This window comes from Phoxinus phoxinus (genome assembly GCF_949152265.1).
Source record: "Phoxinus phoxinus genome assembly, chromosome: 3".
NCBI classification, from domain to species: Eukaryota; Metazoa; Chordata; class Actinopteri; order Cypriniformes; family Leuciscidae; genus Phoxinus; species Phoxinus phoxinus.
In genome coordinates this window covers 2,792,273-2,808,947 of record NC_136878.1, presented here as the reverse complement: position 1 = coordinate 2,808,947, position 16,675 = coordinate 2,792,273, and the positions used below count along the sequence as shown (strand labels likewise).

General features: G+C 40.1%; 2 protein-coding genes across 2 annotated transcripts in view; both read left to right on the top strand.

Annotated features, from left to right (window-relative positions):
* The first annotated feature begins 6,577 nt into the window (after positions 1–6,577).
* LOC306995599 (uncharacterized protein) lies at positions 6,578–11,043 on the top strand. Its single transcript, XM_079607356.1, has 2 exons — positions 6,578–6,963; positions 7,718–11,043. The coding sequence occupies exons 1-2, from the start codon at positions 6,676–6,678 to the stop codon at positions 9,182–9,184; spliced, it is 1,755 nt and encodes a 584-aa protein (XP_079463482.1). The 5' UTR covers positions 6,578–6,675; the 3' UTR covers positions 9,185–11,043.
* Positions 11,044–13,530: 2,487 nt separating this feature from the next.
* hpda (4-hydroxyphenylpyruvate dioxygenase a) overlaps positions 13,531–16,675 on the top strand; it is a 12,437-nt gene continuing 9,292 nt past the window's right edge. Inside the window, exons 1-4 of the mRNA XM_079607197.1 lie at positions 13,531–13,599; positions 14,043–14,069; positions 14,417–14,479; positions 16,546–16,650. Of these exons, the coding sequence (XP_079463323.1) occupies positions 13,597–13,599; positions 14,043–14,069; positions 14,417–14,479; positions 16,546–16,650 (198 nt within the window). The 5' untranslated portion in view covers positions 13,531–13,596. The remainder of the gene's footprint in view (positions 13,600–14,042; positions 14,070–14,416; positions 14,480–16,545; positions 16,651–16,675) is intronic.

Genomic DNA, 16,675 nt, shown 5'->3' with positions numbered 1-16,675 from the left:
ATATATGATATATAAGTGCTATTTCCAGTGCTATATATGATATATAAGTGCTATTTTCAGTGCTACATATGATATTTAAGTGCTATTTTCATATAATCAATCTATATTGCTATTGCTAAGTGCTATTTTCTATATAATCAATCAATAACTTTAGCTAGACAATAACTTTATCCTAATGCTGTTGTACAGCCTAAACAATCTATTTACAGTCATTTCTATTATAACTGTAAAGCTGCTTTGAAACAATCTATACTGTTAAAAGCGCTTTATAAATGAAGGTGACTTGACTTGACTAAATATAATTGACCACATTGTAAAAGGAGACCCAAGCCCAACAATCAACCTAAGTAAGTAAGTAAGTAAGTAAGCTTTATTTATATATACCTATCACAGATAAAATCACAAAGTGATTTACATGTAGCAAGTTAACAATTATAACAATTAAGAAACATTATACAAAACATAAAACATAATAGCTCAGTCAACTGAAAGCTTGTCTGAATAAAAGTGTCTTCAGCTGTTTTTTAAAAGAATCAACAGAAACGGCCATACGCAGCGACAGGGACCATCAGGAGATTTTGACCTGAGAAAAGAAGAGTGCGGAGGGAAGAGTAAGGGGTCAACATGTCTGCGATATATTGGGAGGACTGTCCATGTAGTGCTCTAAAAGTTAAAACTAAATTTTTATAATCAATTCTATATTTTACTGGAAGCCAGTGGAGAATAAATAAAATCAAAGTAATGTGTTCCCTTCTGTTGGTTCCTGTTAATAGCCGGGCTGCTGCGTATAGATGGCTCGGAGAAAATTTGTTAAAACAAGTAAAAAGAGAATTACAATAATCTAACCGTGAAGAAATGAAAGCATGAATGATCATATCCATGGTAGCTTTGGACAGTGTTGTTCTCAGTTTAGAGATATTTCTCAAATGATAAAAACAGTTTCTGACCAACTGTCTAGAATGACCATCCAGAGACATCGATTGGTCGAACTAAACACCAAGGTTTCTTAGGCTCAACTGGACGGATGAGTCCAAGGAACAGACAACGCTATCTCACGACCAATTCGTACGAATTTGTACGAGTGATTAAAAGGTGGCTAATTCGTACGAATTTGTACGACCTCACTCGTACGAATTTGTACGATTTGTCTAAACCCACGTGATGGGTAGGTTTAGGGGCGGGGTCAGGGGTAGGTCATTCGTATGAATTCATACGATTTTGGCAACTCGTAAAATATGTACGATTTAGCAAAAAACTTACTGTCACAGTGTCTGGTTTATGTTCCTTGGGTCACCACTAGATGTCCTCCTTCCTCACGGTGTCCATCACACTAGTGAACTACATTTCCCACGATACTTGTCTTCTCATTGCACTCGGCTGTTTCCTAATCACTGATCATTGCACTCAGCCATTTCCCCATTATCATTGTCTATTCCCTGTGTATATATACCCTGTCTGTTTTAGTATGTGTCACGGAGTCCTTATCTATTATCACGCCACTTCGGAGTCCTGGTTTCTTGTCTGTTCTTGTTTTATGTTTGGATTGATCTTATGGTTTTGACCCCTGCCTGGACTGTTTGTGAGTACGGATTTCCCCTTTAATAAATACTATACTGCATCATTGGATCTTTTTGTGTTTCCTGCATGTGGATCGTGACAGAAGGACTCCGTCAAGCCTAGATCCAGCAGTATGAGTTCCAGCTTCTCTTCCCCAGCCATCGAGCGGGAGAGGAGGGATTGTTTTAAGGGGACCCGTCTGGTTATTTTTCGTGGGACCCGGGGAGGTCACAGAGGAGGAGGAGGTGGTCGAGAACAAGGCCAACACCACCCTCCACCTTGGCCCCCCTTCGGCCCTGGGTTGGTGAGATCCAGCCCAGAGTTCCACCCACCGCTGATTTCGCACAGCCCAGAGCTCTGTTCGCCGTGGTGCCCGTCCAGTCCAGAGCCGGCACATTTTCGCCAGAGGCGGACGAGGAAGACCTTCAGCTTCCCCAAGGACCCGGAGGCCGTCCCCTCCGAGCAGCCCGCTGTCGTCCCGGAGGCCGTCCCCTCCGAGCAGCCCGCTGTCGTCCCGGAGGCCGTCCCCTCCGAGCAGCCCGCTGTCGTCTCGGAGGCCGTCCCCTCCGAGCAGCCCGCTGTCGTCCCGGAGGCCGTCCCCTCCGAGCAGCCCGCTGTCGTCCCGGAGGCCGTCCCCTCCGAGCAGCCCGCTGTCGTCCCTGAGATTGTCTCGGAGCCGCCCACCATCAGTCCTGCCACGGCCAAGAGAGCGGTCTTCCTCTTCTATGCGGTGGCGGTACTGCATGCGTGGAGGAGGCACAGCACGTCTGCCGTTCCAGAGACTGTCCACGTCACGTCGGCCGTTCCAGAGACTGTCCACGTCACGTCTGCCGATGCAGAGACGGTTCCTGTGCCAGACGCTGTTCCCGTAAGTCCTGCCATGGCCAAGAGGGCTGTTTTCCTTTTCTATACATTGGCAGTACTGCATGCATGGAGGGGACACACGTCTGCCGAGCCTGGATTTCACGTCACGTCTGCCGAGCCTGAGCTTTACGTCAAGCCAGTTCCCGAGCCAGTGTCTGTTGCTGTTCCTGAGCCGGTGGCGTCTGTTGCAGTTCCTGAGCCGGTGGCGTCTGTTGCAGTTCCTGAGCCGGTGGCGTCTGTTGCAGTTCCTGAGCCGGTGGCGTCTGTTGCAGTTCCTGAGCCGGTGGCGTCTGTTGCAGTTCCTGAGCCGGTGGCGTCTGTTGCAGTTCCTGAGCCGGTGGTGTCTGTTGCAGTTCCTGAGCCGGTGGTGTCTGTTGCAGTTCCTGAGCCGGTGGTGTCTGTTGCTGTTCCTGAGCCGGTGGTGTCTGTTGCAGTTCCTGAGCCGGTGGCGTCTGTTGCAGTTCCTGAGCCGGTGGCGTCTGTTGCAGTTCCTGAGCCGGTGGCGTCTGTTGCAGTTCCTGAGCCGGTGGCGTCTGTTGCAGTTCCTGAGCCGGTGGCGTCTGTTGCAGTTCCTGAGCCGGTGGCGTCTGTTGCAGTTCCTGAGCCGGTGGCGTCTGTTGCAGTTCCTGAGCCGGTGGCTTCACCGCCGTGGCCGCCCGAGGGGTCTTCACCGCCGTGGCCGCCCGAGGGGTCTTCACCGCCGTGGCCGCCAGATGGACTGTCGTCTCCGCCCTGGCCGCCAGATGGACTGTCGTCTCCGCCCTGGCCGCCAGATGGACTGTCGTCTCCGCCCTGGCCGCCAGATGGACTGTCGTCTCCGCCCTGGCCGCCAGATGGACTGTCGTCTCCGCCCTGGCCGCCCGATGGACTGTCGTCTCCGCCCTGGCCGCCCGATGGACTGTCGTCTCCGCCCTGGCCGCCCGATGGACTGTCGTCTCCGCCCTGGCCGCCCGATGGACTGTCGTCTCCGCCCTGGCCGCCCGATGGACTGTCTGCTTCGCCACGGCCGCCGGTTAAATTGTCATCCCCTGTTCCTGTTCCCCTTCATGGTCCTGGCCCTCCATCCCTCCCCCTGTTCCTGTTCCCCTTCATGGTCCTGGCCCTCCATCCCTCCCCCTGATCCTCCACCATTCCACCTCCCGCCTGGACTCTTGTTTTGTTTGTTTTTTGTGGGTCTTGGAGCGTCTGGTAGCCGCTCCGTAGAGGGGGGGTTATGTCACAGTGTCTGGTTTATGTTCCTTGGGTCACCACTAGATGTCCTCCTTCCTCACGGTGTCCATCACACTAGTGAACTACATTTCCCACGATACTTGTCTTCTCATTGCACTCGGCTGTTTCCTAATCACTGATCATTGCACTCAGCCATTTCCCCATTATCATTGTCTATTCCCTGTGTATATATACCCTGTCTGTTTTAGTATGTGTCACGGAGTCCTTATCTATTATCACGCCACTTCGGAGTCCTGGTTTCTTGTCTGTTCTTGTTTTATGTTTGGATTGATCTTATGGTTTTGACCCCTGCCTGGACTGTTTGTGAGTACGGATTTCCCCTTTAATAAATACTATACTGCATCATTGGATCTTTTTGTGTTTCCTGCATGTGGATCGTGACACTTACACATTCGTACGAGTGAGGTCGTATGAATTGGTACGAATTAGCCACCTCGTAAAATTTGTACGAATTACCGTGAGATCGGGTTGGAACAGAGGTGTTGTTTAATTTGGGGTAGTTTTTGTTCTGGAGCAATGATCAAAGTTTCAGTCTTTTTTGTATTCAGTTGTAAATAATTGTTGTATAACCAAGTCTTAATGCATGACAGGCATTCCAATAAATCAGTTAATTTTCCTAACTCTGACTCTTTGAATGAGCAGTACAGCTGAATGTCATCATTATAAAAGTGATACATTATTAAAATGACAAATTATTTCACCAAGAGGGCTAATATACAATACAAACAAAATAGGACCTAAAACCGAACCCTGGGGAACTCCATATGACAGAGGGGTCATTTCTGATAAAATGTTGTTAGAAGACACACAAAATGATCTATCACTCAAATAAGAGGTGAACCATTTTAGAACAGAACCAGAAAACCCCCATTTCATTACGTAGCCGATTTATCAATACTGTGTGGTCCAATGTATCAAATGCAGACGATAGGTCAAGTCAAATCAACACAGTGTACTGTCGAGAGTCAGCAGCCATCAAAATGTCACTTGATACTTTAAGAAGCGCAGTCTCAGTTGAATGACATTTGCGAAAACCTGACTGAAATTTATCAAACGCATTTTTCCCATCAAGAAATGAAGTCAGCTGCTCCGCCACCACTCTCTCAAGGATCTTAGATAAAAAGGGCAGTTTAGATATAGGCCTGTAGTTAGTTGGTTCAAAATAATCCAAATTAGGTTTCTTCAGTATGGGGCTGACAACTGCTTGTTTAAAATGGTCAGGCACAGAACCAGTTAAAAGGGAAAGGTTAATCAGTCTAACAACATACGGTCCAACTAAAGCAAACACATTTAGTAGCAATGAAGTCGGCAATACATCAAGCGGACTTGAGGATGGTTTCACTTTACTTACTAATAAACCCTTAATATCCTCTCGAGTGACAGGTGAAAAAAAGTATCAAGAGTATGAGGCAGCTAAACCACAGGATATGATCTCACGAGATGGGTTTATAGTAGCTCTAATATCTTGCACCTGGTTTACAAAAGCGTGTAAAACCCTGTTACAATCAGTCTTTGAGTGCACAGACACTTGGGGAGCAAGAGGAGAGACAATCTTAGATATTGTATCAAACAGGAGTTTAGGATTTTTCTTGTCCAGAGTTACAAGATTAGCAAAATAGTCCAACCTGGCCTGTTTTATCATAACATTAAGCAATGTGATAAGCTTCTTCAAATGCAGTCTATGTACTTCCAGACTTGTGGATTTCCACAAACGTTCAACTTTACGGCACTTTCTCCTGAAAGACATTATTTCTTCATTCACCCAAGGACAAGGATTCTTAGGGAATGTGTTTTTACTTTTCAGGGGAGCAACATTATTTAAAACAGACAGACAATGATTGTTAAAAGACTGAAGAAAAGATTCAGCTTCACTACAATCAATAAGAGAACTAGTCAAATGACTCAGAACATTTCTCAGCTGTAGTTTGACTAATAATGCGTCTTTGCAACATCGGTTTACAAGGAAGACAGTCAACATGAGAAGACAGGTTGAAAAATATGCAACTGTGGTCTGTCACATTAATGTCCATAGCACTCAATTGGTCAATGTTCAGGCCTAAAGAAAAAACAAGGTCCAGATTATGGCCTTTTATATGTGTAGGACCAGAAACACACTGATTAAAATGAAATGATTCAGTGAGTGTTAAGAACTCAGGTGCCACAGTACATGAAGAGTCATCAATATGGAAGTTAAAATCCCCGAGTATCAGAACATTTTCAAGTTTGATAATTGAAGATAAAAACTCTGCAAAATCCTCTAAAAACAAGCGAGCAGGACCAGGAGGCCGGTAAATCAACCTAAACTGGTCCGTGTCTGTATTCCCATATCACACCCAAAATCAGACAAGCCCTTATGGTCTGTAATCGGGCCGAATGTGCCACGTGTCAGTGCAAATCGTGCCAAATCCACACATCCAAAGCCTAGCCAAATCTGCGAATCATTACTGGGCCAGAGCTGGCTTACTTTTGGTGATATAAACAAGTTTTTGTTGTGGTCTTGCTGGGATCATACAACAACATTTGCTGTTCTGAACATTTAAAACATATACAGTACCTTATGCTGGTTCAGTATTTTTCTTTTCCACCAACAAAGCATTGAGTGTCAACAAGAAGATTTTTCAAAGCAATCTTTAATGACACCTCTCCAAGCTTTACAGTTCCAGCTTACTGCTCATAGTGACACAACCCCGCTCTGAACAATCAAAACAAAACAGAGATGCTCTGACTTTCAAAAAAGCTTCTCACTCCAGACGCAGAAGTGAAACAACTCATATTAGAAAACTGAAGTGGAAATCAGAAGCACTGCATTTGTATTTTTGGATAGCACTTTTTACAGTAAATCAGTGTTTCAGTTCATGCTCTAAAATTAGTCCTATAAGCTTGATGAAGAAAAAGTGTATAAGATTCACAATTTCTTCTCATTTGTTAAATTCAGTCCCACCCACAACAACATCTCTGACTTTGCATATAAAGCAGCTGTGCTTCTGCCGTCTCTGCTCTATACGACAAGACCAGCGTCCAGCCATGTTTGTTCAGGGTCTGCTCACCTGTGTTGTGCTGAGCGCATTCAGTGCTCAAGCTAAAGTGGTCACGAGGTTTGCTGAGTGTAGTGAGTTTTTCTACAAAGCTACAGAGCCAAGAGGAATGGATCAGAATAGCAAGAAAATCTGTCAGAAGTTGCAGTTCACCGACTCTCATTACGCTACGCTGTACTCCGTTCCTCACAGAATCCCCCTCTACAGTGCCTACAGACTGGATCCTGGATGCCCAAGGATCGCTGGAAGGACAAGCAACTGGCACGTCGAGCCACAGGTGACTGACTATGAGCTTAAAACATGAGACTTTCATTAGACAGTTGTCAAGTCAAGTCATCTTCATTTATAAAGCGCATGTAGATGTAGATTGCACAGTAAAACAATGTAGATTGTTTCAAAGCAGCTTTACAGAGATAAACGTATAATTTAAGGTAACAGATTGTTTTGGCTTTATAGCGGTTCTTGAATAATGTTATTTTCCAGCTAAAGTTAGTTTTGATTGATTTACTTCTGTCTAAATGATAATTTGTTATTAAAATATGGGCCGCTAAGACGAGACTTTCTACACACAGACTTTAAACGCGAACCTGTGAGAAACGCTGATGGCGCTCACGTGCGCACCAAGAATTAATAAGTTGTGTTCTACTAATTTAATTATTGGCCATTCTCTTTAATGCAAATTGTACACTCTAAAAAATGCTGGGTTGTTTCAACCCAATTTTGGGTAAAATATGGACAAACCCAGCCGTTAGGTTAAATTTTTACATTACATTTTTAACCCAAACTTTGGGTTTGTCCATATTTTACCCAAAATTGCGTTGAAACAACCCAGCATTTTTTAGAGTGTATATACAATATATTAGATTGATGGCACTTTATGGAATGATATTATACAGTAATTGTACAATAAACTTAAAAAATGTCCACTGAAATATACAATGTCTTTTCCCCCTATAAATGTACATAAAAACACAATATTTTCTTACAAGCAGTAAAACATCATAATAACCATCTAACATTTACTCTTGTAGATTTCCCAACCTCGATCCACAACTGACTATATGGTCCTTGAGAAAGACTCTGATGTAAACATTATTAAAGGAAATCAAGCCATCAGCAGTGACTACAGTGACACTGGATATGATCGAGGACACCTGTACCCCAACAGCTTCTCATGCACTGAGGACGGCCGTACAGCAACGTTTACACTGACCAATGCAGCGCCTATGGATGCGTGTTTCAACCGAGTCCACTGGAAGGACTGGGAGAGTTATCTGAGAAGTTTTTTAATGGGCAAGTTTGTCATCGATGGTGGTTCTGCCACAGCCTACATCGTCACAGGTACGATACCATATGCGCCTGTACGAATACCAGGAGGTTCTGAAGACCTTAAAAGAGTGACGGTGCCCTCTCACATCTGGACGGCTGTCTGTTATAAACACCACCGCGATGACACAAAGTCTTTGTCCTTCGGCTATTTGGGAAATAACGTGCCAGAAGGTGGCATAAGCCTGATGCGCATCTTAGACCTAAACCAAAAGCTAAGTGAACTCTATAGAGAGTACTCAAACATGCATACACAGTCTATTCAAATTTTTGTGGATGATTGTTTTGGTGACAATGATTTAGATGAAGTTGAGGACAGGTTTCAGGCATTAATGAATCGGCCAGTGTTGGTTGTGATGAATAAAATTGTGCGCAAATCATATAAAGCACTGAAAAGAGCCATCAGCAGTGACAGTGTACCTGAGAAGAAAGTCACGTTGACCGAGCTGATGGCAAAATTAGCCTTTGACAGTTTGACAATTTATCAATCTGTGGTCGAAGAGCTGAAGATGTTTTCTAAAAGTAGTTGTCTTATAATCAAAGCCAGAATGCCTAAAATGAATGCGATTGGTGGTGACCTAAAAAAAAGGGACATAAACGGAGAGTCATATGCCGTTGAATGCCTGTTGGTCCCAGAGAAGCAGAATATCGCAGCTGATGGGACGCAGTGCTTGGACGCCGGCTGTAAATCCAAGCCGCGCTGCTCCTCTCCCTGCCTGTACCAGGACACACTCAACGCGTACCAGTGTTCCTCAGGCCAGAAGCAGATCGAGTGCTCACCCCAGTACTCGCTCATCACGGTTAAAGGAGAGAGGTGCTTAGATGATCACCCATGTGCCACGTACGGCTACGACTACTACTGGTGTAAGACTGGTATTGGTCGCGTTATAGACGACTGGGGCTACTGCAGCCCTCCGCTGTGGCACAGTAAAGCTGAAAACGGGAAGGACTGCAGAAGTAACCATGCCTGTGCCAAATACGGTGAAAGCCAGCCGTGGTGCTACACTGATGATGGCGAGAAGAACAAGTGCTGTGCTTCTGATGACTGCCTCTCAGCTGTGAACGGCAAAACCTGCAAGTCTGATCACAAGTGTGGCAAACATGGTAAAAAATACATGTGGTGCTATACTACTGATGGTGGCTGGGATTATTGTTGCACAAGTTGTAGTTAGTAGCAGACTTCTGTGGGGACAGGGGCTTGTGCCATAGTAGGCTAGTCCAGGCGTTTTAAGCCAAAATGGGGGTCAACCGTGAACAAATTGCAACAGAATCAAACTCAACTAATTTTGTATCCTCAATATGTCCTGAGTCAGGGGAAAAAAAGCCCAGAAGAATCCCATCAGGGGAAAGTTCAGAAAAAGACCCAAATATGTCCTATTCATACGCCTGTTCATTATTTTTCTCACATGAATAGGGTAAAATCTTTTACCTTTAGATATCACCATGAAAATGACTGAGTTGCTTACTTATATCAGGACAAACAAAAAATGTATTACAAGTTTTTTTTAATTGTTTGTTAACATGGACAAACGGTGCATAATCTAATTACAGATGTGCTAATATGCATAAATGCCACAACAGATCTAAACATTGGGTACAGCCAGGAGAAAATTTCTTGTTGAATCTTGTTGACGTATAACAGTAAAAGATTAAATGTTAAGGTCTGAATGGAACCCATTTAGGCTACCCATGAGCATAAATATACAGGCAGGAAGAAGTACTTTAAAACAGCCTTTATTAACTATTATTGCAGAGATGGGGTTTGGGGCTGGGTCCGTGGGACAGTTTCTGGGGGATGAGTCTGAGGGAAGAACAGGAGACAGTTGAGTGGACCTTGAATTACTGACTGACTGAATCTCTGAATGTTTTAAAAACGCTGTACCCAATGTTAGATCTGTTGTGGTATGCAAATTAGAATATCTGTAATTAGATTATGCACCGTTTGACCATGTTAACAAACAATTTAAAAAAACTTGTAATACATTTTTTGTTTGTCCTGATATAAGTAATCAACTCAGTAATTTTCATGGTGATATCTAAAGGTTAAATTGTTTACCCTATTCATGTGAGAAAAATAATGTATAGGTGTATGAATAGGATATATTTGGGTCTTTTTCTGATGGGATTTCCCCTAATGGGATTCTTCGGGACTTTTTTTCCCTTACTCAGGACATATGGAGGATACAAAATCAGTTGAGTTTGATTCTGTTGCAATTTGTTCACCCGTTTTTCCTAAAACGCCTGGACTATAGGACACGTTCACTTTCGAGATTAAAGAGAAAGTGGCTTGAGCCGGTAGCGGTTTCATGCAGTTATTACTAAAACAAGACTTTTATATGTAGTTCAGAAATTAACAGCAGCTTGTTTTTTTAACCCTATCGGCAGGGGTCAATCCATAGTCATTGACATGAAACCCCCTTTTTTAACCTGGTCGTTCACACCTCTGACTTTGCTTTTCAACGCGGAAGAACGAAATTGCTCAGAAAAACGCAAAAATAACCAATTTCCACTTATTGATCAAATGTATGGGTGCTTTTAGTGTTTTGCTGCATCAAGAAAGTCTGAAGGCATGTGTTACTTAAGCTTTAATATTTTTTTTCCCCTGATGATTTGAATGCAAAAATAAATCCAAGTGGTAATCAGAAAGTTCTTAAATCCACAATTATTGAAGTGTAGTGTCAAAATAATTTCCATCTGACTTACAGATTAACATTTATACCTTTTTAGGTAACACTTTATTTTAAGGTGTCATTGTTATAATGTAAATACATTTAAGTACTGAGTAATAATAACTAACTACACGTACTTACTATAGGGTTAGGATTAGGATTTGGTTGAGGGTTAGTTTGCATGTAATTATGCATAATTTACTGTTATTACTATGGTACGTAGATGTAACATGTGTAACAAGGACACTGTAAAATAAAGTGTTACCCATTTTTATAACAACAAAACATTTTAATTATGTGTGATTGTTTTCTAAAATGTATAATGAAATATTGTTTTGATGTCAATAAAAATAAAGAGAGAGAATGTTTTTGAGTCATCTTTATTCGTTACTCATAGATGTAGATTAGGGTATATGTCATTCTCACAGTTGTCGACACTGACTCGCTGTCACAGTGTCTGGTGGTTCCCTGGGTTTAACACTAGAGGTCCTCAGTTTTCACGGTGTCTAGGCATTCTCACTACATTTCCCATGATCCTGTCTGTCACTGAGTGTTCATTGTTCAGCTGTTTCTCGTCAGCTCGTTTAGCACTTGTGTATATATACCCTGTCAGTTTCAGTGTTTGTCATGGAGTCCTTGTTTAATGTCCCCACACTTCCGTTCATGTTGTGTCTTCGGATTGCCCTATTAATAAACTGCTCTTGGATCTCTAATTCCCTTTGTGTGCGTGTCGTGACACTCGCCATCTTTGCAGCGTATATATATATATAAAGTGCTATTTTCAGTACTAGGCCTATATATGATATATATATATATGATATATAAAGTGCTATTTTCAGCACTAGGCCTATATATGATATATAAAGTGCTATTTTCAGTACTAGGCCTATAAATGATATATAAAGTGCTATTTTCAGTGCTAGGCCTATATATGATATATAAAGTGCTATTTTCAGTATTAGGCCTATATATGATATATAAAGCGCTATTTTCAGTACTAGGCCTATATATGATATATAAAGTGCTATTTTCAGTGCTAGGCCTATATATGATATATATATATATGATATATAAAGTGCTATTTTCAGCACTAGGCCTATATATGATATATAAAGTGCTATTTTCAGCACTAGGCCTATATATGATATATAAAGTGCTATTTTCAGTATTAGGCCTATATATGATATATAAAGCGCTATTTTCAGTACTAGGCCTATATATGATATATAAAGTGCTATTTTCAGTGCTAGGCCTATATATGATATATAAAGTGCTATTCAGCACTAGGCCTATATATGATATATAAAGTGCTATTTTCAGTACTAGGCCTATATATGATATATAAAGCGCTATTTTCAGTACTAGGCCTATATATGATATATAAAGTGCTATTTTCAGTATTAGGCCTATATATGATATATAAAGCGCTATTTTCAGTACTAGGCCTATATATGATATATAAAGCGCTATTTTCAGTACTAGGCCTATATATGATATATAAAGTGCTATTTTCAGTGCTAGGCCTATATATGATATATAAAATGCTATTTTCAGTACTAGGCCTATATGATATATAAAGTGCTATTTTCAGTACTAGGCCTATATATGATACATAAAGTGCTATTTTCAGTGCCAGGCCTATATATGATATATAAAGTGCTATTTTCAGTACTAGGCCTATATATGATATATAAAGTGCTATTTTCAGTGCTAGGCCTATATATGATATATAAAGTGCTATTCAGCACTAGGCCTATATATGATATATAAAGTGCTATTTTCAGTACTAGGCCTATATATGATATATAAAGCGCTATTTTCAGTACTAGGCCTATATATGATATATAAAGTGCTATTTTCAGTATTAGGCCTATATATGATATATAAAGCGCTATTTTCAGTACTAGGCCTATATATGATATATAAAGCGCTATTTTCAGTACTAGGCCTATATATGATATATAAAGTGCTATTTTCAGTGCTAGGCCTATATATGATATATAAAATGCTATTTTCAGTACTAGGCCTATATGATATATAAAGTGCTATTTTCAGTACTAGGCCTATATATGATACATAAAGTGCTATTTTCAGTGCCAGGCCTATATATGATATATAAAGTGCTATTTTCAGCACTAGGCCTATATATGATATATAAAGTGCTATTTTAAGTACTAGGCCTATATATGATATATAAAGTGCTATTTTCAGTATTAGGCCTATATATGATATATAAAGCGCTATTTTCAGTACTAGGCCTATATATGATATATAAAGCGCTATTTTCAGTACTAGGCCTATATATGATATATAAAGTGCTATTTTCAGTGCTAGGCCTATATATGATATATAAAATGCTATTTTCAGTACTAGGCCTATATATGATATATAAAGTGCTATTTTCAGTACTAGGCCTATATATGATACATAAAGTGCTATTTTCAGTGCCAGGCCTATATATGATATATAAAGTGCTATTTTCAGCACTAGGCCTATATATGATATATAAAGTGCTATTTTAAGTACTAGGCCTATATATGATATATAAAGTGCTATTTTCAGTACTAGGCCTATATATGATATATAAAGTGCTATTTTCAGTACTAGGCCTATATATGATATATAAAGTGCTATTTTCAGTAAGGTACAAGGTAAGGGGAAGTTTGGATATTATTGGATATTACAGTAAAAGTATCACAATACGCTATAGCAGATAAAATACATCAAATTATTCTCTTCCTTTAAGAGATAGAGATGTGTGTGTCGGCCTGAGAGGGTGTGTGTGCAGACGCTCTTTTGGCTGGATGAGACTGAAGGGGTGTTGAACCTGAGGTCCAGTGACCGGCACACATAAAACAGCAGATCTGTGTGTACGACACACTCTTCTGACCCACAAACCCCACGAGAACATAGACATGGTGAGTCCAATGCACTGCAAACATACATTTACAGAGTAAGATTCAATATTTTCATTAATTGTGACGCAGAAATGTGTGCTATTTGTTACATTAGCATTTCAGTGAACAAATCTTAAAATAACTTTTATGGTTTCTTGAGTGAAGAATATTTAACAAATCTAATCTAACCTTTTTCCACTATAAAGAAGCTTTACTGTAATTGAAAGATTTCATGGATGTTAAAGATTCTTCAATCCTCAATGCCAATAAAAACCTTAAACTATTAACATAGCATATTGTCTTGTCACAAAGTATTCTGAAGTAAATTTCTGAATGTTTTTATTATTATTATTTAATAATAAGTCAAAAGATGTCTTTAAGTCTGGAGAAAGTTCTATTTCAGAATGTCCGTATGAATGTATAATTGTTTGATAAATATTAAATTATGTGTATTCTCTCTTTAGACTTCATACACTGACAAAGGAGAGAAGGTAACATGAACTTTAAACTATAACAAAACGGTAACACTTTAGTTTAGGGTCCAATTCTCACTATTAATATCTGCTTATTATCATGCATATTACTATTGGCTGTTTATTAGTACTTATAAAACACATTATTCTACATGATCATATTCTACATCCCTTAATCCTACAATGCCCAAAACTTAACAAAGACCTTACTAATAAGAAGTAATTAGGAGTTAATTGAGGCAGAAGTCGTAGTTAATAGTGAGAATTGGACCCTAATCTAAAGTGTGACCAGCAAAACTATATAATAGCTTATTTTTGTAAATATATTATATATTATGGATTTTTATTTTATTTTTCTGTTGCAGCCAGAGAGAGGGAAATTTTTAAAGTTTCATCATGTGAAGTTCTGGGTGGGAAACGCCAAACAGGTGAGTTTACTAGTTATTATAGTTATAAAAATAAAACCATAAATAATATAAAAAACATTTATAAAACTAAGACCATAAATAAACATTTACTTTTAGATTTACTAAAATAACTCAAATTGAAATAAAATAATATAAACTATAGACATTTTAATTTTCTTATATATATATATATATATATATATATATATATATATATATATATATATATATATATATATATATACACACATATATAAAGTATCTCAATGTTACTATAATCTCATCCATCTGTTTGAATACAGAAGTTATGACTGTATTTTGATGGTTTACATAAATTAAAACCTGCTATTTTTGCACTTTCTCTGAATAAAAAAAGATTTTCAGGAATTATAGTTTTGTATTGGATACCTTAGCAAAGATGCTTTGATGCAAAGTTAAAGGTTTAAATGAATGCGTTTCTGTAAAATTATTGCACTGAATATACATTTGTTGGCACAATTTAATTGTAATAAAGTAGCTTTTCACTTGTTTTAAAGTGGCTTGAAATTCCTAATGCAGATGACGAACGTTTCTCTGAAGATGTGATCAATAATGTGATGCAATAGTTCATCTCGTCTGATCTCAACCGTTAAATAGGTTTACATATTAACCAATAGTTTGTGCTCATTTTGTACCCTAATAGTATATTTTTGTCTTGTTACATCATAGAAGAAAAGGTTCTGTATAGAAGCTTATAGGGTTCCGTCATGGGATCCTTTTATGGATTCAGTTTTAATTCTTTTTTTAATGACTTAAATAGCTTATAAACATACTTTATCACTCTAACACATTGAAATAACTAACACAGTCTCACCCCAAAACGTCACATACTGACGCGTCTTGACCATTCGGCAACATACGACGAAAAGGGTACCCTTTAACGTCCATATGTGACGATTCGGGAATGGTTGGGTTTAGGTATGCGGTAGGGTACCGCTAGAGGGCGCTGCTGGTGCGCTTATGTCTGCGTCTCATATGGACGTTAAAGGGTACCTTTTTCGTCGTATGTTGCCGAATGGTCAAGACGCGTCAGTATGTGACGTTTTGGGGTGAGACCGGGCTGAAATAACCCGTTAAACATGACAGTATCAAAACTGGGTCAACAACCCCAGAATTCTATTTAGAACCCCACTGAATATTTGTCTGCTTATTTAGACTGGATTCATTATTAGTGGTGCTTGCCAAAGGCAAGGCATCACTATTGTTATTGCTCATACTTAAACTTCGGCACGCTACTCCTCCCACAAAGTTTGTCATAGACCCATGAATGAGGTGTCAAATCGACTGGTTTATTGAGGAGAGGTGTGCTATGACTTTTATAAGCAATCGGGTGTACGATGTGCGTCCGGCGGGCGATAAATCGGCCGAAAAAAATTCCATAGACTTAACATTGGCACAAAATTTGTAAGATCATATATTTGGATCAGAAGGTCAGAGAGACTTGGGGTCGGGCTCTTTTGACTCTGTCTATCAAGCAGCTAATAAGTAGTGACATAACAACTTCATAGCCATGCCCTAGCAACCGGTTACAGGACCCTAGCAACCATTAAACAATGTTAACAAGCAACATCTCAGCACCGGAGCATTGTAGAAACACAGAGTTGGCCTTTTTCGACTCAGACTGGCAAACGGTCTTTAAATATCAAACCATAAACTGTATAAGCAAACCCTAGTAACCATAAAGAGTACCCTAGCAACCGTACAAACACATGAATAAGCTATATCTCAGCACCAGAATATCGTATAGACATGGAGGGGGGCTTGTTTGTTTCGGTTGGGAAACCAGTCTGTAAATATTACCATGGTAACTGTGTAACCACACACTAGCAACCCAGTGGCGAGTTTTGCCACTGCAAGCACCACTCACATTTTCTTCAGGAAATGTTCATTCCAGTTTTATATGTTGTTTTCTAACAGGATTTTAAAATTATTTTGATTATATCATTAAAACAACTTGTCAAAATAAAACTGTGCAGACAGATATAGCCTTAAAATGTGCTTTTAAGCAGCCAGAGAGCATTTGTCCTGTGTTTTTCTTGTTGATCTAGGCCGCGGGGTTCTACTGCGATAAGTTTGGCTTCGAGCCGCTGGCGTATAAAGGTCTGGAGACGGGCAGCAGAGAACTGGTGTCTCATGCCATCAGACAGGACAAGGTATGTGTGTCAAGGATCAATACAC

What these genes read in the sequence shown, in the direction of transcription:
- LOC306995599 (XM_079607356.1), top strand. Translation starts at nt 6,676, where the DNA reads ATGTTTGTTCAGGGTCTGCTCACCTGTGTTGTGCTGAGCGCATTCAGT. An exon ending in ACTGGCACGTCGAGCCACAG is followed by an intron (nt 6,964 to 7,717) that starts GTGACTGACTAT and finishes TTACTCTTGTAG; the next exon opens with ATTTCCCAACCTCGATCCAC.